Here is a 13,576-nt window from a genome sequence, read left to right as displayed (position 1 = left end):
TAGCATATGTATTATGTTAGGTATATAAGTAAACAAGAGATTGAAAGTATATGAGAAGATGTACATGGGTTATATACAAATACTCTATCGATAATTTTACACAAGAAATTTGAGCATCCAAGATTTTGGTATCTGTGGGAATCCTGGAGCCAATCCCCTATGGATACTGAGGGATGGTTGCAATTTCCTGATTCTAGAAAAGGAGTCTCATTCAGCCGTGTACATGGAGCTTTGTCATTCAACCCTCTTAAAACCAAAATCATCATCGATTTTGGCTAGATAATAAAATCAGGAAATAAACAGTTAAACAGGATAAGACTTTGCCCCTAGCAAAGACTGTATGTGCATAAACATGTTCATTTGAAGGAAATGTAAGGTAGTTTAATACTTTGGCATGGGTAGTGTGGGATGAGGAAGGCAAACTAAACTGGAAAAACTGACACTGGTAATACCCAGCAGTCTGCATTTTATTTCAACTTGTGAATAAGAAAAGATCCATTTCTTTGATTTTTCAAGTTATGTCCCAAGTTCCCAAACCTGAACTGCCTACATTCAGCCAGCTATCTTTGACACATTTCCTAAGTTTACCAGCAGGCAGAAGCCAATCATTCTGGCTTTGGCACAAACACCGATGACACTCAGCTCTCTCCAGGAATGAGAAGCTGGAGGATCCACACTTGAGAGCTTGAAATGATACTGGCTATAGCCCTTGAAAGGTCACATGACTGGCTGCATGAGCATCTCAGACAGAAAGATAGGCCTTTATCACGCATGTGCTGGAGAAAACCTTTTACTCAAGGGGAAGGAAGGGTGAGAGTTAAGACTCAGGAAGAGGAAGGTCAGGTAAATTTTCTTTTATGGGAAAGGAGGAGGAGAATAAGAAGTGAAATGTCACCTCTACAGAACTCTGAACATGAAAAATCTGTGTTCTTTTTTTTTTTTTTTTTTTAAGCATCCTCCCCTCAAAAAAAGTGTTTTCTTTTTGTGATTGTGCTCTTTGGCTAGAGAGCATTGTTTATTTAACAGGATAAAGCACAAAATTATAAGCTCCAAACTCCTCCAGAGAAAAGCTCTCCCAAAGCTCGACCCCCAGGATGGATGGAAAAAATGAGTGTTTACTGGCTGGAACATCGAGCTACGATGGAAATTTCAACATTCGGAAGATAGCAGAGAGGAAAGGCCTGGTGTGTAGAAAGAAGTCACCCCTCAGCAAAGGGGTCAGAAAGAAAGGAAGAGTCTCTCGTTGGCCTCACTCTGATGCCTTCCCGTCCTCAGCTGGAAAGGCTGCCTTTCTGTAGTCTAGCTCCAGGAGAACCCTGCGCAAGGCGTTGGCCAATCTCATTTAAGCTGGCACTAAACTAAGTGGTGTAGCAACACCATACTCCAAGCAAGTCCAATTTTAAGTTTCTCTCTTTTTTTGGAAAGGGAACTAAGAGTTACAGAGAACTGACACCCAAACCAGGCACTATGCTGGCTACTTTCACATATACAACTCAATTTCACCTTAACAACTTAATGGGGCAGCTATCATCATGTGCATTTTTTAAAAGATGGGGGAAACTGTGGCTCAGAGACACTAAGTAAGTTGCCCACGGCCACATACTTAGTCTAGCAAATCCAGGTCTTCTGCGTGTTCTGAAGTGCTTTCCCTTTCCACTAAGCCATGCCATCTTCCTAGCAGGGGTCTATGGTCACATACTTTTAAAGAAAAAGAAGCACTTAAAGGACTAGTTTCAGAACAATTTTCTTGCACAGAGGAGGAAGACGGATGACTCTTGCTGCTTCAGTTACTGAACAGTTTCTGTGGAACTGTGGGGCTCTCTTTTAATTCCTTACATAGTATCTTTCAATTATAGTAAAAAACACATAATTTCATACTTACTGCCTAATAGTTTTTATGTGAACAGTGCAGGAGTGTCAAGTACACTCACACTGTTTCCAAACTAGATCTTGAGAACATTTTCATCTCGCAGAACAGAAGATCTATGCCCATTAAACACTAAATCCCCACCCTTGGTCCCCTAGCCCTTGGCAACCGCCCTCTATTTCCTGTTTCTATGCTCTTGACTCCTTTGGGTATTTCAAGTGAGGGGGTCCGTGCATTGTTGTCCTATTGGGACTGGCTCGTTTAGTTTGGTGCAATAAGCTCCAGGTCCACCCGTGTATAGCATAGCATGTGGCAGGATGGAATTCTGACATGCTCTTCTTGATAACCTTTCTTCTAATGGACTGTACCATAAAATCTAGATCTCTGTTACATGTTTCCAGACACTGCTTCCTAATTGTTTCATGTGTGAATGGCTCTTTCTCCATGACAGATGATGACCTTTTAGAGGCCAAACACCATCTCTTGAATATCTTTAGGATTCTATCCAGCACCCAACTCTATGCTGAGAACATGTAAATTCTGTAGATCAAGAAATATTCTGTGTTATTAATTGCTGCTCCTCTGCATCTAACACAATGCCTGACATAAAGACAATGCATAGGATTTATTTTTTTCTAGAGCATAGGATGTATTTTTAAAATAAAGTACAGATTCAAGGTTTCTGAGGACTGACTGAGAAGGAAAAGATAAAAAGTCAGAGACCCAGATCTCTAGCAATGTAAGAAATAATCTAAGGGAAAGAAAAAAACTATTGGCTAAACTTGAATCAGGATCTCAGAAAAAAACTTGTTTCTAAAAATTAAGTCAGTACAAAAGTACACTAGACTCTTTATTATCTATTACTGAAGGGAACAAGGGGTGAGGGACAGGGTAACATAAAAAAATAGCCCAAATGTTCAAGATTTCCCATTCTTTGGTAGAATACAGATGTTCACTATAAAGTAGGGGCTGCCCAGGACAAGCATCCCATGCCCACAATGTCTTGCCCTATCATAAAAAGTAGGAACAAACTCATGGCTGTGCTCCATTGCCAACTTCCCCTACCTTTAATATCGAGGAACAGACAAATCCCCAGGATATGTGTGTGAAAAAGCCAGAGATGGACAAAAATAATTCAGTGACAAAAGCTGGAAAAACATATAAAGGGGCAGAAGCCAGACATTCGTGGGATTCCCTGACAGCTCGATCTACAAGGAAGGGCTGGACTGGAAAAAACAGGGCCTCAGGTTCCTGCCAAGCTGTCTGAGGCCCTGTCCTTCCCAAATCATTCCAAGCAGCAGCCAAGACTTTACAGTAACCCTTCCAGGTCTCACAAGGAAAAATGCACTATGAACCCACTGAGCACTCCTCACCTAGAAAATTCTCCTCCCTGACATGGTCCAATTCCATGGAAGGCTGGAAGTAATGAGGAGATGCTGTGCACATCAACTCTCAGCTCCTAATGACTCCCCATGTGCCCAGAAAACGAATAATTAAAAGGCAACTAAAAAAATCCAACCTTTCTCATTGGCCAAAGAAAAGCTGAAATACCCAGGTATCAGCATCTGGAGCCGGGAAACATGGCTTGAGAAAAAAACAAAAGGTCATAAACTTGTGCTACCTGCACCCCGAAGTCCCTGCTGTATAATCCTAAACTGGCCTTGCTTTGGGGCACACCTCAGGCTTCTAAACATGTGACTGTACTTGGCCCTAACTGTTCTCTCTTCTGGAGAATAGCCTGCAATTAATCTCACTTATTACCTCTGAAAAGTAACAACAGAGGAATGGCTGGCCAAGTCTAACTCCAGAGCTCTAGGGAACTGCAAGCTGCGCGGCCAGGCCTCAGACGTCTGGGCGAGTCATGGGCTCTTTGCCTTCCTCTCCCACAACAAAGCCTGAGCAGGGACTCCAGACAGACCAAGGAACCAGGGGATTTGAGGAGCTGGGCTGAGCTCACGCTGACCCAATGGGAGGCGACAGCCCTGAGGCTATATTTGGGGTGGTTTCCAACAGTGGGGGAAGGACAAGGTTGTCTGGTGAAAACTTGTGTGATCCATAAAACTGAGAACAATAGCAACACTACAGGGAAATGAAAAATAACACTATTTGCACAGTTCTCGTGAGTCACCAGTTTTCATTCCTGTGGCTACCAAGTCACTAAATTCTCCAACATGCAGAGATGAAAAGTACAGCTAGCAATGGGATTCTCTTTACATCTTATTATAGTTCTACAGGCAAGCCTCTAGTTGAGTGAATTAGCAGAGCTTATCAGCTCGGTAATCCACTGCTTTTATTGTAGAAAAAGTAGTAAGAGTATGTTTTATTTACACAGCCCCCACTTCAGAGAGATCAAAGTGCTTTAAAGGCAATGCCAAAGCTCCAGAACAGATTAGTTTGCATGTAAAGTACGCTTATCCAATAAATAGATGAAATGCGTAGCTTACGGTCACTTAGTGTCAAAACCAGTAATAAAACTCACATCTCTAAGCTATGAATCCCATATTCATTAAACTTGGGAGAAACAACAACAGACTAAATAAATATTCACAAAATGGTGACTTAACAGGTAAAAATGAAAATAAGAACTCAGTACTATGCAGAATGCCTTGAGCTAGGGCCCAGAACAAAACCAGGTTTGAAAGAACCTGAGAATTCACTTCAGGTTGCTCTATGGTGGGGAACTCTGGGAATTCCACGTGGAACTAGAACTCCCTAGCGGAGCTTACCTAGGGGCAGTGGAAGACTCCCCAGGGCTGCCCCCAGGACTGGAATGGGGCCAGACAACTGCCCTTAGCTTGAAGAGGAGGAAAAACAAACGAATGAATGAATGAATGAATGAATGAATGAATGAATGAATAAATAAATAAATAGAGGGCTATTGCAACCAAGTCAAAAAGAGGACTTGGTGGGTGTTGTATTTTGGCTATGACTGCTCTGAAGTGAATCAGTAGTGCTGTTCCATGACAGCCTGGGGGAAGTCTCCCTGGGAGAAACCGCTCACCAGGCTGAGCTCTAGCTCTGGGGTTTGACTTTGACAGATCCTGTCAGTTTCCATCTTTGTACTAACAGGTGCTTCCAAAAGAAAGCTCTACAATCAGCCATAACTTTCATTAATTTTCCTCCTCATTCCTTCTGCAAGCATAAAAGTGCTAAAACTCCACTTCTTCAAAATGTGTACTTCTGACATTTTGTTTACAGTATGGAAAATGCCTGTAGCCTTGTGAAACAGAATAGCATCCAAAATTGTAATGAAAATTTTCTCCATAGGAAAAACTGCTCTGATTTTAACACGAAAATGGAATATTTGGAAACATTTATACGGAAAATAAAACTCCATGGCATAAACAGAATTTCTTTTTTACGACTTATGTTTCAGGAATGTGGTTACTCTGTAGATTGTAAATCACCAAACAGACTTCTCCTGCAAACAGAACCGTGTGGAGGATGTCCTGTTTCCAAAAGTCCTGCCTCTTGGTCTCCAGCTCTTCCTCACTCTCAGCTGAGACGATTCTTTTCACCCTGACCACCATGCTCAGGGGATGTGAGACACCAAACTAGACCAGGATGTCATGAGCTTATACTGCTTCCGGGGCAGCTTCTGATTTCAGAATGAATTTCCTAAGTAACAATTCTGTTATCAACAGATACTTTAACAGTAATTCAGTATTTCCTCCATGCCTAGGTCTTTGGTCCTTCACTCCCAACTCAGAGCAAAGCCACTCAAACCAGGCAGAGGCTGGAAGGAAGTACTGGCATACGGGCAAGGACTTGGGGGAAAACCTGTGATAGAGCTTCTTTGTTTGGAGGGAACAAAATCTCAGTGGCAAGAAGACATCATGGCAATGGTCACATTTCTCTCTAGTTCATTTGACTCAGTGATTGATGCAATTTTAACCACATTTAATAGCCAATGAAGCAAAATGTATCAGGAACTCATTTCTTACATTTCTTTTTATACAGGGGTACTTAAAATACAGAGCAAGACCATAATACAATACAATGGTTTCTTCTTCTTCTCCTTCTCCTTCTTCTTCTTCTTTTGGTACTGGTGATGGAATCCAAAGGGCATTCTACCTCCAAGCTACACCCCCAGCCCTATTTTTTATTCTTTATTTTGAAACAGGGTCTCACTGAGTTGCAAGGGCCTCGCTAAGTAGCTGAGGCTGTCCACGAATTGTGATCCTTCTGTCTCAGCTTCCCCAATGCTCGGATTACAACTTAGAGCCACAATGCCTGGCTCAATGGTTTCCTTTTGAATTCAGAAGTTGATTACTTTATTGCCAGGATCTATTTGTTTTTTATCCTCTGCCGCTACTTTCAACTACATGAGGGGAATTTCTTTCCCAATTCCTAAATGGGTCTGGGAGGCTATTTTGAGTTTAACTATACAACCTACGTGAAAACACATACAAAATATATGTTCTTCAAAAGAAAAGAGTCCAAAGTTACTGTAACACAACATAGTACAAGGTGTAAAAAGAGATAGGAGGTGAGGATAAAATGTCAAAATTCTGTACACTACTGACCAGAAACAAGGACTAACCATGGTATCCAGAAGTGATTTTAACATTAAACAGACCCAGAAGGGATTTTATTAACTATATCAGAATTACCTTTGCATTTGATTTTCCTGAAAGCTGTCTTACAAATCAGACAAATCCCCTTATTCTCGTGCCAGAGGACTGTCAGGTGAGGGAAGAGTGCCTGCCTTACACCACTCTGCACAGGAGTCATGGAGGGCCGCAGCCTCCCTGTGCCCCCAGCGCCCGCTCCAGAGCCCTTCACATACCTGCTGCCCGGGGGGCTGGAGTGGCTCTCAGGAGTGTGGGGGTCTGGCTGCAGTGGCCAGGGCGGACCACTGGGGCTGATGACGGGCCGGAGGGTGGGGGGAGTCGAAGCACTGCTTCTGCTTAGAACGCCACTTGCCAAATTCAGGTTTGTTACCTAGAAATGAAGTGAGGAAAAGAACTCGATGTTACAGAGCTTTAGAAAAGTGTCATGAAAAACATATGGGAGCAATCAAGTGAAGTCCAAGAGACGCTGACTCATCTGAGCTGAAGCAGTGGCTGTGGCGACGCGCACGGGAGAGGCCAGCTTCTGTGCACAAAGAGCAGAGGCGCGTGAGCAGTGCCAATGCAAGCACATACGCACTTAGGCTGTCCCTACTATGTGCAAGGCACTGGGCCTGGTGCTGTGGAAACAAAGCTGAATAACAGAAACTAAGGATTTACTAAGCCTTTATTCTATGCCAAGCAATGTTTGAAGACATTAGGCAAACCAGATAGCATTTCTGACCCTTGGTTCCTCATCTGAAAGTTCTAAATGCTCAATAAATTACAACTATAATTATAACATATAAAGAACTCAGCAATTTAGAAGGACCTGGATCATCAATAAAAATGGGCACTGACTTCAATAAATAATTTATGAAGAAGAGATATGATTAGCCAATTAAATGTTCAAAACAAGTCATTTCCACTGGTAAGGGTAAATTTAATTAACATAAATATAAATTAAAAATGCAAATTACAAAGAAATGCAAGTTATAGGATATAACTTTTGTGTGTCACATTAATAAACAGGAGTAATAAAATAGTATCCAATAATAGTGAAGGGTAAGATAGGTATTACTCATGTGGCTATCAATTGACAGAATCTTTATAGAAATAAACTTGGCAATAAATTACTAAAGTATATAATAATATTCATGTACTTTGATACTATAATCTAATTTTGAAAAGATCTGTGCAATGATTAGTGACATGACTATTAAAATAGCAGTTAACATTAATTAGAATTTACTATACCACTTCACAGTAACCAAATTAAGGGACTAACCTACTAAGTGTCTGTAAACAGATGAATGGATGGATAAAAAAATGTGGTATATACATAATGGAATTTTACTCAGCCATAAAGAAGAGCAAAATTATTTTATTTGCAGGAAAATGGATGGAACTAGAGAATATTATGTTGAGATCAGCCAGTCTCAGAAAGTCAAGCTGGGTAGTTGTAGAATCAGAGAAGAAAAAATGGCTGTGAGATGTATTTCAAAATAAGATGCATGGTTGTGCTGCAATGAGGGAAGACAACTCACAGCTAAATGTGGGGTTTGGGGCATGAGCTGCCAGAGAATAGTGATTTAATCTTTAGATGTATATTCCAAGCAAAATGTTCTCCTATAAAATGTTCTAAGTAATTACTAATTTTGATGTTTATTAACAAAAGAATTCTAGATTTTAAAATATGAAAATTCTGAAAAAGAGAAGTCACTTCCAGCAATAGTATTATATTTCCTTCCTAGTTGCAGAAATCCATAAGTGAAAACAGGCCAGGACTGTGTCTGCACACCAAAGGACTCAAAATACTTTTCTTGGACAGAAAGCTGTTCTCCATAGATCAGGAGCAGTCTCTGGCATCAGCGGAGGCTGGGTAGGAGACACTCTGGCTGCACCCTCCAGTGTGGAACAGACTTTAGAAGTCTCATGAGCCAACCATGGCTTATCACCTCTGCCCTACTTTTTTTTTTTTTTTTTTTTTTTTTGGTGGCACTGGGAATGGAACCCAGGGCCTTTTCTACCTCCGGGCTATACTCCCAGACCTATTTTATACTTTATTTGAAAACAGAGTCTCACTAGGTTGCTGAAAGCCTCACTAAGTAGTGGAGGCTGGCTTTGAACCACATCCGGCTCCTGCCCTACTTTTTGACAAGGCACATGCTGACTATAAGACAGGGGAAGTATAGTCACAAATTATAGTAAAACCTCTTCTCTGGCCCTCGGTTTCTCTGAAACACTCCTTCTTCCCTAGAGGCAATAAAGGCTCCACGATAGGCCTGAATGCACTCCTACCTCACGATGACCCCTCCTTCTTTCTGCTCTCCACTCTCCACTTAAACATCATGCTTTTTTTTTTTTTTTTTTTTTAGTACTGGGGATGGAACCCAGGGGCATTCTACCTCCGAGCTACACCCCCAGCCCTATTTTTTTTATTCGTTATTTTGAAACAGGGTCTCACTGAGTTGCAAAGGGCCTCACTAAGCAGTAGCTGAGGCTGTCCTTGAACTGCGATCCTCCTGTCTCAGCCTCCCAAATGCTGGGATTACAAGAGTGCGCCACCATGCCCCGCAACATCATTGCTTTTAAGTTAGATGTGATCTTGTAGTAGAAAACTACAAGAAAAGTTTACAACAACAGTTGTGCTACTTACTAAAGGAGTAGAATTACAACAGAATAGAATGTACACACTCCCCCATCTTTAATATAAAGGGCATGGTTTAGAGATTAGTGAATGGAAAAGTATTGTAGTTTGAATATAGAATGTCCTCAAGAAAAGCTCATGTACTGGCAATACAAAAATATTTAGAGGTGAAATAGTTGAATCAGGGCTCTAATCTCATCAGTTGATAAACCCACTGGCGGATTAATAATTTGAATGTACTTACTGGGTGGTAACGCTGGAGAAGGTGGATCACTAGGAGATGTGGCCTTGGGGACTAATCTGTCCCTAGGCTTTTCCTCTGGTTCTCTATGTCTGTGCTTCCTGGCCTCAGCTGCTTTCTGCCACCACGCCCCGCCACTATGACGTCAGTGCCTTAGAGATGACCAACAACAGACTGAACCTCTGACCAAACAAACCTTTCCTCTTCTAAGGTCTTTTCAGGTATTTTGGCCACAGTAACAGAAAGTATAAAGACAAAAGGAGAGGAGAGGACAGATTTGGTAATATTCTTTCAGCAAGCTACCTCTAATTTAAATGTCGAAAGGTACATCCTAACAGTTACTACCTATTGAACACTCATTGTGTGCTGTGTACTAGATGTCCTACTATTATCTTGATGTACATTATCTCAATTAACCCTACACAACAGGTTCTATAGTTACTTCCATTTTACCAAAGAAGAAACTAAAGTCTAGAGAGACTAAACAAATACATGAAAGTCACACATCTGCTAAGTGGCAAGGCCAAGTTCAGAACAGAGAGTGGTTGACTTCAACCGTATGCGGTATTATTTTTTCCAAGTGATATATTTTAACCCTTGAGTCCTTACAGTAGTGGGATAAGGCCCTCTGGATTTTATATTTCATGTACTATTTGCCCGTTACTCATGGTGGCAGACACTACAGCACTCCATTTCATAGATGAAGAAACCAAGGCTGAGAGGTTATAGCAGTAATTTACTCAAATCATATAAGAACGGAAGAACTTGAACTCTTGTTTTTAATCTATTTTCTAGATTAGATAAAGGTTAATAACCATAGTTATCTTTAATATTAGTTATTTTTGGAAACATCTAATATGGGCTCAAATTCTGAAAACAGAGATTATGAAGTAACTAATAAAACAGTAAGTTTTTTCTTCTTTCCCTTACATTTATTTCCCACTTTTTCTCCCTGGCATCAGATGACATTAAAGAAGTAACACAAAGGAAAAAAAAAAAAAAACCTTTTTTAGGATGTAAAGTAAAAATGGCACAGAAATATAACTAATTTTGGATAATTGGTGGGTTATGTTTTTCATGTTAAGATCCGTTCCTTATTTCATGGACAAACCAAGAACTGGCAGCCTTTATAATTTCCTTTAACACAAAAGCAAACCATTGTTGATTTATTTTAAGAAATAGCAAAAGTAACCACTATTTAAATGATAGGCTATATAATGAAAAAGCAGGCTTCTTTCTTTTCTCTCTGAAGGATTCTCTGGGGAAAAAAAAAAACAAAAACAAGAACCTCCATCTCTACCAAATGATACCAACATGATTCTCTACTTTGAATATTCTACTCTTACCCCTGTGGTTTCATCTAGAGGACACTCAGCACAGACATAACTGCTTCTCATGGCCCTTGTATCAGGTCTGTCTTCCTAGGATATACAATAGCTGATCAAACGTTTAGAACTGGCTTGAATGTGACCTGAATCTTCTTTACGTGGTTCTCCAAGCAGCCAACACCAGTCAATCAGAAGGGCCAGGAAGCTGAATCTACTTTCTATATTTGCTCTAGAAGAGCATTATCTAACAGAATATTTTCTGTTGGAAAATGTTCTGAAATCTGCACACCCCAAATACAGTAGCAACTAGCCACATTTGAAAAGTGGCTATTATACACTTGAAATGTGGCTGGTGTGACCAACAAACTATATTTTGAGTTTTAACTTGAATCTAAAAAGCCAGATGTAATTAGTATCTACTTTATGGACAGCACATCTCAAGAGGCTTAACTGAGATCTGGCTACATCTTATGGGTATAGACGTACTCCTGGTTAAATTATCTCTAAATTTTTAGAAATAACTCCAAAATTATCTCTAGATGAAACAAAAACCTCTGTCCCTCCCTTTCAGCGTCCCAGTTTTTTTCCGGAATGGGCTAAAGGAATTACAGAAGTAAAATGGATCCAGGGGAGGCCTAAGACTAGGGAAAATCTCCCAGCATTGGGTCAAACCTTAAATAGATTCTACAAGCTAATTATGGTTCATACCCAGAGGCTCCTCCCCTAACAGAATGAGGGTGTCACTATGCTGCATCTGCTTCTCTGTCCACCCACATAACAAAACCAGCTCTAACTAGAGAGAAAGTGATAAATGGCACTTATATGTACTCGATAATGCAACAATTATCAACATTTCATTGTGACAAAAATTTTAAAAGGATAGCCTTATAGTATAGAAAATGACAGCATTATTCACAAAATTAGTGGCTCATCATTCCTGTTAGTAGCATTAAGCTATTAAAATGATGGCCATACTAGGAATGGAACCACCATATGGCCCAGCTGTACCATTCCTCAGTGTTTCTCCCAAAGAATTACAGTCAGCACCCTACAGTGATACATGGACACCCATGCCTATACTGGTGCAATTCAGAGTTTCAGTCTGTAGACCAGCAGCATCTGCATCCTGGAAGCTTGTTCAAAATGTAGAATCTCAGCCCAGTCCCAGCCCCAGGGAACTGAATCTGTGTTTACCAAGATCCACAGGTAACTCACTTGCCTTGTATAGTTTGAGGAGCACTTGTTGCAGGGGGTGGTAGAAAATGACAGAAGAAAACAGGGAAGAGGAACCATTCAGTGCTTCCATAAAGCTCTGGGGATCTGGCAACAACTAGCAGAAATGCCTTTGAGGAGGTGAGGAGCAAGATGTAAACAACAAAGGGGACCGGGAAGAGAAAGTCATTCCATTAGGAACTTTAAAGTTTTATGATTTCTCAGTTTTGTTCAGATGCTCAAACTTTAAAATGAGCAGTTATTAAATGTGCCCCCAGAGTGAAAATGAACAAAACAGTTAAGTACAAACTTTGGAAAATTCTAAGACTACTTACTTAAGTTACTATGAGAAATGGTGGCTATCCAAAAATAAAAGACATTTAGGCCTAAAACCAACCAGTTTGCTCCATGAGCTTCCAGCCGTGTTTTCCAGCTGGTTAGCTACCTGAGTGGCTGCCTGTGGACCGACGGGATGCTGCCCCCACCCACACCTTGGGGCTTGCGTGCAGATGCTCCAGCCCTTGCTCTCTCCTCCTCTTCCTCTGCTTCTACTCTCCTGAAGCAGCTTACCCAGATGTCCTCATGTCCACTGCCACGGTGACCTCAGTGCATTTTTTTCTTTTGGTACCAAAACACTGTTTATTTTTCAGGCAGCCTTCCGAATAAGGCAGGTGAGCAAACATCTGAATGTGTGGGGTAGGGACACATTGCATGCATTCCATCTAGACAGGTGTTTAAATTACAGCGGGAATAAATACAGGTGATGAATTGAAGTGGGAGGGCAGAAGAAACAGAGAAAGAGGCCAATTTCCGGGGCCTGGACCGCCCAACTGTTACTGCTTGTTACTGCTGTTTGCTAAAATTAGTATTGCTGCCAGTGCTGTAATTAAAATATCATGGCATTGCTCTGGTGGATTCCCAGAATATACCCCCATTCACTGAGATATGTAACCTTTTGGTATTCAAAGATGAACTAGGAACAGGACTCACCAGAGTACCCTTCTGTGGTTGCAACCTCTAGAAATGCTTTAATCCTGAATGTTCAAAAGAAGTCCAAGGTAATTCAATGATGAACTCTGTATTGCCTACCATAGTCAGGGCCTTAGGTAAAGCCCTAATGTATATACAGGTAAAAATGTGGCCTCTGCACTCAAGCCATGTGAGAGTTTATAATTCAGTAGATGAGACAAGACCCCTAGAAAAGCAGTACTAAAGAAACTCAAAGAAGACATCTGAGCTGGGCCTAAAAGAATAGGTAGGAGGAAAGAAAAAATCCAGAGACAGACAAGCAGGAAAAAAGAGAAATGAAAAGCTTAATTTGTTGAAAGATAGGATGACAGATGATAGAGACAGAAACACCTTGAGAAAGTGCTTAAATGACAGACTAATGATTCTAACCCAGACCTAGCAGATGAGGATAAGCTTCTCAAAGCTTCTGATAGAGCAGTGCTAGGTGAGAATCCTGGGCAGGGTAGGAGATAGTAGATATGGCTAGGGTGCAGGAAAGCTCTTGTTTTCTTCTCCCTTTCCTATGAGGCCAGGGAAGAGAGCTCAGCTTTAGAACTGCAAAACTGGGTTTGTAACCTGATAACAAAAACTCTTGAGTTTCTGTGCTCACTGTTCGTTTTTCCTTTTTGGGGCTGTCCTCTTTTGGTTGTATCTTCACACTAGCTTGTAAGGCAAGATGGAGCTACCTGCTATTTAAGAAGGGAAGGTCAAAGAGTGGGC

The 13,576-nt window shown here is 41.0% G+C and overlaps 1 protein-coding gene across 3 annotated transcripts in view; it reads right to left on the bottom strand.

The window, feature by feature from the left end:
• TTLL5 (tubulin tyrosine ligase like 5) overlaps positions 1 to 13,576 on the bottom strand; it is a gene marked incomplete at both ends in the record, with an annotated part of 224,442 nt that overhangs the window by 71,970 nt on the left and 138,896 nt on the right. For all 3 annotated transcript variants that reach the window (XM_080707336.1, XM_080707337.1, XM_080707338.1), the window contains one exon: positions 6,657 to 6,811. In XM_080707336.1, the coding sequence (XP_080563462.1) occupies positions 6,657 to 6,811 (155 nt within the window). The remainder of the gene's footprint in view (positions 1 to 6,656; positions 6,812 to 13,576) is intronic.

This window comes from Muscardinus avellanarius (genome assembly GCF_963383645.1).
Source record: "Muscardinus avellanarius genome assembly, chromosome: 12".
Lineage (NCBI taxonomy): Eukaryota > Metazoa > Chordata > Mammalia > Rodentia > Gliridae > Muscardinus > Muscardinus avellanarius.
Note: the sequence above shows the minus strand (reverse complement) of the source record. Positions and strands in the feature narration are given on the sequence as shown.